Source organism: Anopheles funestus, chromosome 3RL, assembly GCF_943734845.2.
Source record: "Anopheles funestus chromosome 3RL, idAnoFuneDA-416_04, whole genome shotgun sequence".
Taxonomy (NCBI): Eukaryota; Metazoa; Arthropoda; class Insecta; order Diptera; family Culicidae; genus Anopheles; species Anopheles funestus.
The window spans coordinates 11442461-11455538 of NC_064599.1; the positions used below are offsets into that span (position 1 = coordinate 11442461).

General features: G+C 44.3%; 1 protein-coding gene across 4 annotated transcripts in view; it reads right to left on the reverse strand.

The window, feature by feature from the left end:
- The window catches only part of LOC125767797 (uncharacterized), a 68823-nt gene that overhangs the window by 18463 nt on the left and 37282 nt on the right, over positions 1-13078 (reverse strand). For all 4 annotated transcript variants that reach the window (XM_049434707.1, XM_049434705.1, XM_049434706.1 and 1 more), the window contains 2 exons: positions 7779-12093; positions 7591-7670 (listed from right to left, as the gene is read on the reverse strand). In XM_049434707.1, coding sequence (XP_049290664.1) covers positions 7591-7670; positions 7779-12037 — 4339 coding nt within the window. In that variant the 5' untranslated portion in view covers positions 12038-12093. The remainder of the gene's footprint in view (positions 1-7590; positions 7671-7778; positions 12094-13078) is intronic.

Sequence of the window (13078 nt, forward strand, 5' to 3'; positions counted from 1 at the left end):
TGTTCAGCTTCCTTTCCCAGCTCTTAAGGTATCGGGCCATCAGAGACATCTTATTTTCGGTGGGAAGAAAAGTCAATTCCTCCGTAAAAGATCTTTAGTTTATCGTTTTATAATTCGAGTAGCTAGCAAGCTGACAATACCCAACGTCACCTTCTTCAACAATTTGCTAGCAGCATCGTTATGCTCGCGGATCTGGGTAATCCATTCAACATGCTCAAAGCACCTTCTATCGTTGGCTTATGGTGACTAAGTCACAAACGCAACGACGCACCCGGGTGGAAGTAGTCGTCAATTAAAATAAAATCAAAAACCACCACCAGTCCGGGCGTTGTAATGGCATAGATTAACCTTGAACGGTGCTCTCCGGTGCTCTCTGTGGTATATCATTACCTCAAGCCATCGCTTGATGGCGTCCTCACCAGCTGGCGCTTCCGTTCCATGTCATTTGCCTACCGTACGCGATAGCTTTATAAGACGACAGGAGAATGGATCTTTGCCGCAAATAGGCTTGCATAACGGTGAGTTGTTATCCCAAAGGTCGACATTTTTGAAGTCTCACACTGTACGATGATGACGCCGATGATGACGGCCATGGAAGAGACATGCGAATCAGCCCCTCCGGAGGTGTTAGTGTGATACACCGGTGGTGGTTGTTTTGTTCGAGGTTAGATGTTCTTTTTCTCACCTAGAGGAAAGCGTATGCATCCATCTCAGACGGGCTCAAGTTTGCTGCGGTTGTCAAGAAACCGGTTATAAGGGCAAAAGAACTAGTTCGTACGCAAAAAAAATACCTCCACAGTGGCTAGACGCCAAGGGGTTAGTCTGCTGAAGCACGCAAACTCACATAAAAATTGGAGCTTAAGCACACACACACACAAATACAGCCATACATCAACTTGGATGATACGTTTAAGGAAACCTGACCTATATATGCGGATGACTCACGACGAGGATTTCGCTTTCGTTGGAGTCTCTATTATTGATCTTTGTATCAGAATAAGTTGAGAAAAAATTAACAAATAGCTTAAATTTTGTTTTCTCGTGACGTAAATACTAGCTCTAGCTTTTACCGACTTTCTTGTGCTGTGTACTTTGGAGTACTCGGAAATAGTAGACAAATCAACAACTTTGGGCCAAGGGTCAAACCACACACGACCATTACCGAGGAGTGGCTCATCATCAACCAGTCAAGCGTAACTCCTGTCTGTAACGCTCAAACGATTGGACCAACGATCCCTGACATTCGGGTATCGGTTGCAGAGAGTGCCACATTTGACGCTGCAGTAATGCTTTCGCCTGCTTGAATGCACTTTTAAACTTGTATCACATTGGAACTCCTCATTCCTTTTCGTACGCTTTCTTCGTTATTAGAGACGCAGTTGTAACGCATGATTAAGTCACCCAAACGGAAGGCGTTTACATCACAGGGCATTACTGTCAATTGGACGTCATAAAGTACTGGTAGGGGAGACTACCCATCTTCAATGGACTTCCAAAGACAATCCCTTTTTTCGACGATTGTCCGACCACTAGAAGCTTCCTTCCCTGAAGTCTTTAATTCTGAAAGAACTGTTGTATGTTAACTTCCATCGCTGGTTCTGCGATTAAAAATAATCTCACAAAGGCAACCTCCCGAACCGAAGACGTTTGACCTTTCCATTAAAATCCCCCAGCGCGGTTCTTCCACAGTCGAGCGAAGATTGCTTGCTTCCATTCCAAATCGATTCCGTTGTCGTTGTATAAGCTCACCCAATGAACGTCAAGCTGATCTCATGTGCATTGAGAAGAGATACTGCTTTTTTTGCCTGTTTAAACCCAACAAGCATCTATTAAGGCGTTCGTTTGCGGGGCTATTCGTGCGGCATACCGCGACAATAATGCAGAACAAGTTTTTCGTGTTTGCCTTGAATTCGCTCCCGGTACAGCCGGCTATAAGCAGCTTTGCGAGTGGAACTTACAAGCGAGATATCATCATTTGCTGGAATTTTTCGTAACCTGGAACCTTAGATTTGGTGCTTCTTTGCCAGTTTGACAACACTGGCTTTTGGCTCAATTTAATTAACGAAATGAGTAGGAGGATTTCTCCAACACATTACTCATGTGTCTCATGCTAAACATTGAAACTTTCGCGGGATTACATTCACCAGCCAAAACATCAACATCACATCAAACCGTACCGGCCTCTCGTGTGTAATGTTCACACGTATCCGAGAAATAAAGCAGGAAGTACTGGTCCGGGTGTATGGGCGCAGCGCAATTTGGAACAACATGACCCAACACATCCGGTTTGTGGTGGGCCAAAATGCGTCCGCTTTTGGGGAAGAATGTCTGAGGCACGGCTGATGATCAGAAAGACTTCGGTTTAAAATAGATCCCCAGTGTCCAGCTTGAAGTAACTAATTAAAACTGCCTATTGCTCACTGCCGGTGACAACCAGCAAGATACCAGCATCCAAGATATCGCCAAGTAAAACCTAAACCCCGTTTGCCTAACTCCTGGACGTTAATTGCTACAGCAAACACTTGTGTACCTGTTGTTGTCGGGTGGCTAATCTGTACGACCTTCAAGAAAGGAAAAGAGGAAGTTAATTAGCAGTTTGTTGGATAAACCTCCAAAACGACTTCCAACAAAACAGCTTAATGTAAACTGAAGTGCGTTGAAGATAATAAACATTCTAAATAACATTGTATTCACTTTAAACTGTACAATGAAACATAGTTCTTTCAAAAACTGTGTCACATACTTCTTCAATCAGAGTTATTTTCGATCACAATCATTGTTTCAAAAATAAGACTGTAAGGAACTCCGGCTCGGCAGAAACCGGGGAATTTGAAACACTATCATCAACAATCGGTCAGCATCGGGCGGCTAATACTGTCGTTTAATAATAAGGCCACACCGTAGGACCTCCGTGGCACATTCCAATTTCGAATCGTTTCCTTTTCCGACTAACTGAAGCTTAACGGCTTCCTTCGTGACTCGTGTTCCACTTTTAAGTAAGCCATATCTTGAAACAGGGAAAGCTAATGAACCATGTAAATTATGGTACAAAATAATACAACGATTATATCACTGTCCCTGGTGTAAACGTACAGCCTTCGGTTTTATATTTCGATATATAATTATGATTTTTAAGGAAAAATTGACGTCATTTTGATACTTTGCACTTTTTTGTTTCAAACGATTAAACGGTACCAACAGACAACAACTAGCCTATGCGTCACACATCACAAATTATTACTTTTTACTTTCGTTTCACGTAATGCGAAAAAAAAAACTGTTGCAACTGTTGCACCGTTAGCAAACACCAATAAACGACGGAATTCGATTGTCCGGAACCAGACGATTTCACTCACGTGTTATGCGGTTTATTAAATTAATATTTTGGGGGCTATTCGTATCATTTAAGACACGTTGGTACGGTGGCATGCGTAAAATTGAAGGATCACTTTTTTTGTGTACCAAATTTTGTAAATTTTTATCATGCTTATCGAACAACGTTAATGCTGCACACTGTTGGCCGGTTGATTAAATTGCTGCTACACCTTTAATTTTCGAGACCCACCATTAAGACGTTCCCGAAGACGCCCCATTATTATGTCAGTGCTGCGGTTTGTTTTTTTTTTATTTTGCTTCACTTCTCTATCGATCATGATGCGATCGAAAGGCGTTTGATGCAATCCGGTATTTCTGGTTGATGTATTTATCGGATTTTATATTTCTACCATTGCACCATTGCCTGTTTTGTTGTTTGCACATCCTACTTGCACTTCTTGCAACTGGCTTTATATATCTATCTCTATTGCACATCACGCTATGCACACCGTCGTTCGTTGCATCGTTCCGCTTCGTTCCCAATTGGGGGAAGTTTCGAAACCTCAAAAACCGATCATAATCGTCAACCATCAACAGCATGCTTTCGAGCTATATGCTGCACTATTAGCACGCATGTTAATACATAAACACATACACGAGGATATGCTTTTCGCATGTAAAAACACACAACGAAATTCATGTATCGTATTGTCGAGGGTAGTTTGGAACGTTGAGCAGGAAGAGAAACGGAATTTGTCACGCACATTTGTATGTTGGATGAAGAGCAATAGTTACAAGGTGAAGTTGTGTGCAAAATTTGGCGTTTGCTCGAATTCATCCCACATCTTTGTACAATTTGGTTAAGAACACTTTACGACGGATGACGTTATTGGTAGCGCAAAACAACCAAATAAACATCCTACGCACGATGACCGAATACAACTTCACTTATACACGTTTAAGAGAATGCGACTGCCATTATATTCGACGTTTTGTACCGCTGTTGGCGGTCACGCTTTGTTTTCTCGTTCCATCTCGATGGATGGGGACAGAAACGTAAACTGAACGGCACTACACACCACCACACAAAGCATCAGCGCCTACCACGAGCCACGGAAGGTCAACCCGACTGTGGCGAGATCGAAGGAGTCGAACGGTGGCGAGAAGAGAACCTCGGACAAGCGTGCGTACGCCGTCATGCGCCAAAGTGTACTAAATCGCCACGAACGTTTGCGCAGACTACGCTGCAGCGGTGGTGGTTGCTGATGATGGCGCTTAAAAAATTGCTCCCACGGCACTATAGTTGCGGATGCCAAGGGTGTCAAATGCGAATAGCGCACAATCATTGAAATTGTTATTTGACGACGCAAATTGGTTCAGATATAGAAATTAACATTTAATGTAAAATATTATTAATAGCAAATAAACTCAATGTTTAAAAGCCCTCAAGCCCTCAATCGAAAAAATCAATACATAAAAAATATTTCAATACATGAGTTTGACACCACTGGATTTAAGCCAAGCCATTAGCTTTCGCTTAGTACAAGCAGTCTCTCATACATTCTCTCACTGGTTTTAGTACAATGGAGATTATTTCTCTCTTTCGGTGAAAAAAAAGAGAAATATCTCCATCGAGAGCAGAGCATACAGCATCCAGGAATGCAGCATGAACGGTTGGAATATTTTAATTTTGCATGCCAAAGCATGTTTGCGATGCTGACGAGAAGAAATGTTCTCTGAGCAGCTATGTACGCTGAGCATTGCAAGCAAATTAAATATGTAGTCAAGCGAAATCTAGGTGGAATCTGCGTCCAAGACGAACAAATAAAGTTACAAATAAAGGTCTAAAATCAATCAATCAATTGGAAAAAAACTCTGTGATAGTGGACAGCTACATAGAATTCAAATAATCACATTTAATCAGTTTTTTTTCAAAACCTTGAATTTAACAAAGAGTAAACCAAAGCAGAACGTAAACGCTTCCGCAACCACCGCACGAAGACTCTGAACAGTTCAGCGGTAGGCCGAGATAAGCCTGACCTTGCAACAACCGGTACTAAATTCTAATTAGGTTATGAAATATTCACCTGATAAGCAATTATTCATTAATTGGCAAGCATCAAATTTTGGGCTGTTTGTTTCACTTTGTACACATCAAACAGATGCAGAGTATAAACAATGTGAAGAAAAAGATAAGATGCTTATAGTTTTTGCAAAATCGGTCCCATCCCTAATGGGAGCGATATCTTAATTTTTCAATCATCATCCCCTCGTCAACAGCGTCCAACGCTTGATTCCGAAATTCTATGCTCGTTGACAGGCGTCAACCATTGACAAATTGACCAGCATGCAGCACACTGTTCGATGCCAATAATTGCATAAATCGCGTTTTGTATCGTTTTGAAACGGTGCTGCGAAACTTCACACCCACTCCTCGATGTTGACCACGAAGACAAGCGAAAAGGGAACACAGGTGAGGAGATATTTTTAATAAGCATCATCGAACCATCACTGCACGGTTGTCGGTCAGCTAATTTCAATCGGCGTAGGAAGCGAACCGCCAAAAAGCATTGCCAATGCCAGTTCAGATGAGGTAAACCCGTAGCGTGCAGAAGTAGAAAACGTCTCCAATAGGCTGACGATGAACTTAAATTAGACTTCGAGTGCGAATGGTGTTACCACCGTACAGAATGCCTTTCATGCGCGCTACACTCTGATCTCACCTTGCCCATTTTGATTGGCTTGACATTTCGACAGAACACAAATGCGTGATCATCTTCAAGCGGCTCGATTTTAGTCGCGTCTTGCAAGTGTCTGTGAAGTCCACTAGCTCACCACCATGAACAGATGCAATTGCTGTACAACAATAAACGGCCTGAAGACGGTCGAGAGTCCATTCTTTGATACGAACCCACGACGAACGAAAACACTTTAACGAGGCTCATGAGAGTGCATGCAGTGCACACTTTCCAGTGGTAGAAAAAGATCAATCAGTAGGGTCAATTAGCTGGCTCCAGTCACAATGAACGCATAACTAGCCGCTCGCACACTCGTCTACTAAATCTATTGCTCCTACTGCTGCTTTTCTGCTCCTTTGGGGAACGATCTACTCGGTGCGTAATCGATTGCAAACCACTTTTCAATTGAAAGTTCTTCTGCAGTATGGGAAATGTAGGTTTTTTTTCTTCATTTAATTTTCTTATGACAATAGTCAATACATCTCCACGTACACATGATGATCGTAGAACAATAGATCGCTTCAGATGGTGGCATTTTGTTGAAACAATATCGCGATGAAAATCGAAGAAACATGCTCCCTGCTATCGGCACAATGGAGAAACGAAGATGTTTGTCGATGACGCCACCTGTATTACATGTTTCACTGGCGCGCAAAGAGATTGTCATGGTACTAACTGTCGCCGGTAGCCGTAAACATTAAATTAATCAGTTCAAACCATTGCACACAGTTGCACCGGGTACGAGTTTTCCCATAGCGCGATATCTTCGCCATCTTCCGCTTATGTAAAAGGATCTTCTCGCCCCATTGATCGACGTTCATTGCTGTGTCTCATGCGCATATGAGCAGCGAGCTGGTCGTGATCATATTTAGTACTGAAAAGCGTTTGTATTACGATTCATTAGCGAACAGATGCCCGACGGTGTGAGAAACCTCCTACACCAACCTAGTAAGAGCACTAGAAATGGTTCGAAGTGTGTGTGGATGAAGAGATTTTTTCGGAGATCAAACACTGCCGAAACAATGACACACATGGTTCTTCACACTAATCGCACCAAACGGCATGTTAAGATGTACATTGTACAGCAAATTCTACCCACGCACGCAGTCGTTCATGTAAGTTGCGTAACGACGAAACAGGAAAGTAGTAAATTGGTTCATAATAACAAAAAATAATTTTCTATTCAAACAAAATAAAACGAGTGCGCGTGTTGAGCAGCATAAATAAAAGCTCCATTAGGCAAAGCTTTCTGAAGCGCTTTTGCCAAAAGCTTTTAAAAGCTCTAAATAACGGAGCTTGTTTAGATGGGCAGCACGTTCTCAAAACAATTTAGGGGAATATTTTTTAAAACTACATCAATACAGTCATCAATCAACCTTTTGTGAGAATACCGACCCTCGATTTATAATATTTTGTTAACAACAAATCACATTGTAAAGCTCAGCCAGAAGACAGAGGAAGGCCACAATCATTCCGCTGCGATTGGACATGGTAAAAGTGATTTGCATAACCAGATGCGTTCATGTGTGCCACTTACCGTCTATCTTCGGGTGCGAGATACGAGCCAGTTTCCGCGACCTTAACGGTGTTTGATGAGTCCGCTTGCGCTCCCGTACGCTGTACCGCCGGACGCAGTCATAAAAAAAAGAAGAAAAACATGAAATTAGTACTGACGGTTGTTACACACCCTTCTCGGCAGTTGATGGAAGAGTTTACGGTACTTACACAATGAAGTTCGGTCGCTTCGATCCCGGTGCTATCGGCGCCATGTCTGTACGTTCGGTCTCATCCTCGTCGGAGATATCGGTCCAGTCGGCACTGTTGCTTGTGTCACTACCACGTTCACTTGGTGGTGTTAAGCTCGCCAGTCCGGCCGTGGTACCGTACAGGCTGTTGGTGATTTGATCGGACGCCAGTGTCGTCGTCGAGCCACCGGCCATGTTGCGTCGAGTGAGCGTCAAATTTCGATCGTACTCCAGCCGTAAACCGATCGACTCGTAGCAGTTGGATGATACGAGCGATACGCTATCCGCCGGTGGAGAAGGTTGCTGTCTCGGGCTCACTCTACTCGGTGGACTATTCGCTTGGGTTGGCTCCATCTCTGCCGAGCTTCCACCGCATGCCGGATCGTCATAGTCGACACCGTCCGCACTGCGGATCGTGTCGTAGATGTTCTCCTCGTATATGTTCTCCTGTCCGTGGGGTGATTTGTCCAGCAAATCTCCACCCGGGCTTGGTGTATCTTCCGTGGAGCTAATACTTTCCACTAATACATTCGGTAGAATGGCAATGTTGGTGGTGGAGTTGTTCCTCGGTGGCAGTGGGATTTCCTCCGGTTTCGGTGGTCTCGGTGGAATCTTGCTGTACTTGATTCGCTCGTAGTTGGACTGATAAGTCACCTGCAGGTGCTTGGGCAGTGTTTTGGGTGATGTGGACAGATTGCGCTTTGGTTGTGGCAAGGTCAGATCGTTTCGATTATCTTCTCGCGCTGGTGGCAATTCCGGTGGAGGACTACAGATTTCATACGTATCTTCTTCTCGCGATGCTACCTCAGTGTTTTGTTTACGCGTGCTCGTTAGGACGTCATGTTCGATGGATTCGTAGTTTTCGAATGATTCGTAACTGTTGATACTGATCGTGTCCTCAGGCAGCAAATGGCTCTTACTCGTAGTTGAGCATTTTCTTGGAATGCTTTGATAAATGTTATCCGATTCTCGCTTAGATTTATGAACGAACGACTCTATTTTGCTAGTAAGCTCGGTTAAATCGATCGTGATTGAAGGACTGGAGCAGGACACAGTTTCCACCGACTGTGCTGGTTTCTCATCCGGTCGTGTAACCAGCTCATAGTCATCCTCTAGGCTACGCTGCACACGGGAGCGCTCATTCAAACTCATCCTGCCAATCTCACCTCGCGCATACGGAAAATGATGATCGTCCATCGAAATGGATTTGTTGATCACAACCGTATTAACTGCTTCGACGATTTTCCGCTGACTAGCATGTTTGCTTCCCATATCAGCATTAGAACCTCCTGCACCCATACCACGGAAAAGGAAGGACGTATTCGGACGCACTTGCTGAATATCTGCTTCGGCACTTGGTGGGGTATACTCCTTACTTAGTTCGCTATCGGTGAGAGTTAAGTCGTTGAAGCTTTTCGATAAATTATCGATTCTTTGACTAACAGCGTTGATCGCATCGAGAATCTTCTGTTCCGAAGTATCCTTTCCGCTTGATGCTTCTGGTGTAGGTGCATAGCTTGATGGCGCTATGGCTTCATCTAGATGAATTGTTGGTATTTCAATCGATGACACAAAGGATCTTCGTAATCCGGTTGCCTTTCGACTATTGTCCTCTTCCCTAATGATAACTAGTTCATCCGACTTTTCAAGCGGTGTCACTATCTTCTTTGATGATCGAAACGTCAAACGTTCGTAAATTTTCGAAACGGTGCTTTTGCTTTTCTTTTTCTCCTTAATTTCCTTTGGCGATGAGACTGGTTCCATATCATTGCTGCGTTTAGTGGAAATATCTGTAGTTGTTTCACCAGCGTTTTTGTTTCCCTTATCAATCGAACTGTATGTTGCATAGTGCTCACCAAAGCTATCGTCCTCTTGAGATAAGGTTACATTTTCATCTAGTTTTTCGCTTAGCGCAGGAGATATTTCTGTTGTTGACGTTTTAGACGATCGGAACGTGAGACGCCCATGAATTTTGGAGGCAGCACTTTTGCTCTTTTCCCTCTCATTAGCTTCATTGATCGCGATAACAGTTTCGATTGGCTGAATATTAATGGTGGTTGCTTTTTCATTTATATCTATCGCAGAATTTTCTACAAAACCTATCCGATCGCAGGATGAATCAAGCTCTTCAGATACATTACTGTTAACGGAACGAAGTGTCGTGCTGTCCTCACTGTTGTCTACTAGAGGTACTATACTATCTGAAGAGACCTCTATTGGCAAGTACTCATATATTTTCGATGAATCGTTTTTGTTTTTGTCCTGCTCTGTAGTATGCTTTGGCGTGAATACTATTTTCTGACTATCATTCAACGAATTACATTCCCCAGGCATAGGTACATATGCTTCTGAGACATTTAACTTTTCATTTGTTACTTCCTCACCCCCATCGACGACACACTGCTCAATCATTTCAGCAGACTCAACATCCCCAGATACATGTGATGCGTCTGTTTGAATCCTCTTATTATCTCTATCACCTGCTCCATTTGTCACCTTTTTCGACTTAATGTCCTTCGTTTTCTGCAGAACCTGTTCGCTTTTGTCTGGTACTTTCGGTTTACTTCGTCCCGGTGGTGGTTTACCGGTGTCACCACTCTCGGCACGCTTTCCACGGGTATGGTGCAGGTTAGGTTCAAACATCTCCAGCACCTTACGCACACCGAGCGAACTTCGTCCCGCTTCCCAATCCGGCCGTCGGTAGATGTTTTTTCTCAGGCTAGGTCGCTTTCTTAATCCCGTTTTGCGAATCGATGAATTCTTGCTCGACACCGATGAAATTTCGTCCGAACTTTCATCGGTCTTGTTGCCACCAGCAGTCCCAGCGCCACCAGTAGTACCACCACCAGCAGAAGTAGCGGAAGCGTTGGAGTTTTTCTTCCGTAAGCTGCTTCTCGCACCACTGTTACGACTCGACGCTGTAAATCCGTATCCTCCCTCGGTACCGGGATCTTCGATTACTTTGTACGCTACATTGCCACATTTGTGCAGATATCCGCCACGCTTCTGCACCTGTACCAGCAAACCGGCATCCTGTTGGATCATCTGATTAAATTTACTCGTCAATGCAGCCACCTTTGTACCATTGCAAGCCAACAGTTTTCGATTGTAGGGTGAGATATTGTTCAAGAAGCTTATTTTTCGCGTTGGCGTATTGCCTTTACGTCCCAAGGAAGATGTGTTGGTTTGTCGTACGGGTGTCACAGGAGTAACCGTGTGAGAGATCGGTGGTAACTTCTCAACAACATCGTTTGATGGTTCGTGAGTCGCAGCTATCGCCTCCTTAACTTTACCCTCATCCTGCTCACCGACACTCTGTATGTCCACATCGATGTAGCTGTTGACGTAGTTTTCAACCCTTAGTGGCATTTTGCAGCTCTGTTTCTTTTCCTCCTGTGTCAGTGCCCGAATGCCTAGGAGTTCCGTTCGGCGTGCCCAATGGATTTGACCGCCGGTTGGTGTAGCTATTGCCAGAGGGAATGAATCTCTTTTGGTGGATCCAGCAGCCACAGTGGGAGATCCAACGCACTGTCGCTTTTCTACCAGCGCACGTTGGACTTCACGATCAGGGCTAAGCAGTGCAGCTTGCGAGGTACGCTTCGGCCCTTGGGTAGATCGAAAGCCTGCTTCCGTTCCGATACGGGTGCTATCAGAGTTGTCTATCGTTAACCGTCGCCTTCCCGAACGAGTAATCGAACCGTTACGATGGAATCGTGTGACGGCTTTCGGAGAGGGTGACTTGCGGAGCACAGTTCGAGCGGCTACCCCGGTGGGTGTTCCAATCGTGGCACTCTTCGATTTTCTCACCAATGTGTCAATGGAAGATCCTGTAGCAGTCTGTTGCGCTGATCCCGACAGCAACCGATTGTTCCAAAATTGTCTTAAACGCTGTACACTGTATGAAGGATACTGTACGGGGCTCGGTTCGTCGGACACATCGGACGATTGAGATTGAGTACCAATGCCGGTACTTTCGGAGCTTGTAGATCTTATTGCTGACTTTGTATCACGCTTAACGTCTACTGTTTGCTGTTCAGCAGCTTTCGCCTTCTTCGCCTTTGGTGTCTCGGGTTCGGCTTCCGACCCGAACGTAGTACTGGTGTTATTGCCAAACAGATAAAACCGTTGAATGAAACTGGACACTTTGCGTGGTTCTTGTTGCAGCGGTTCTCTCTTCCCTGGTTTGGGCCGCTTCTCACCAACCACCGGTGTGGCAGGACTGCTTTTGATATGCATCATTGCATTCCTTCCGCAGCTTTCTCGGTACGACAACGTCCACCTTCAATAGATGCGACCTAAAAATAAAAAATAAAAACAATAAAACACAATTAATATCTCACCCAACTGTGTGCCGTACAGTATGCAAGCAAACACTTGATCCATCCTACTTTCGATAACCTTCATATACCGTTCACTCAAGACGCAGGTGAAAGCTTTTCTTCGTCCCTGATGTTTACCTTCGCGCGGACTACAATGCAGCTTGTCTCTTATTGCAGCACAGAGTCACGGCCACGGTTACGACCAATTGATCGAGGGTTCGTACAAGCGTTCATCTTTCCGTTTAACGCTTGCCATTTCCGATTCACCATAGGTCACATCGACGGAAATAGCCATACAACGAAACAAAACCAACTATTCAACCGGTTTCGGTGCACATTACCAAAGCTGATGCCTAATGATATATACCACAAAAAAAATCATCAGTTCACAGTGCAAGGAATAATCGTCGTTTTCTACTGTTTGCACCAAGTCGAGCGAGCTACAATGTCCCTGGAATGCTTTTAGCGTAATGAAGAGCGCACATTTCCTAAACAGTAGTCTACCAGATTTATCCAATATTCTCCCTTCCAATGAGGGTGGTAAAGATTCACTCCATTCTCTCTGTCTGTCTACTTGTACAAGTATGTCTGGCAGGGAAAAAAACACACACATTACGCAATTGCTACTAATTTCGTTGCTACTAAAGGAAGCAAAAAAGGGTACAGCATAACATGGTTGAAAAAATGCAAGAAATATGCGACACGTTGTCGGCGACAAAAATTGGAAACCGAACGGGCCCGATCGACAAAGGAAGCCCCTGGAAAACGTGCCCGACAGGTACTTTCCATTGCGTAACCCCCCGGTATCACCGAGGGAAGCCACAACCAGGAAGATAAATCAACGTTTGGACCGATCGCACCGACAACTGTCGGTCGCGTTTATGCGGCGGGCCATTAAATAAGGAGCTTTAGGGTAGACCGCTCCCCAAACGGTGCACCGATTTAGTAGCTTCATATCGAG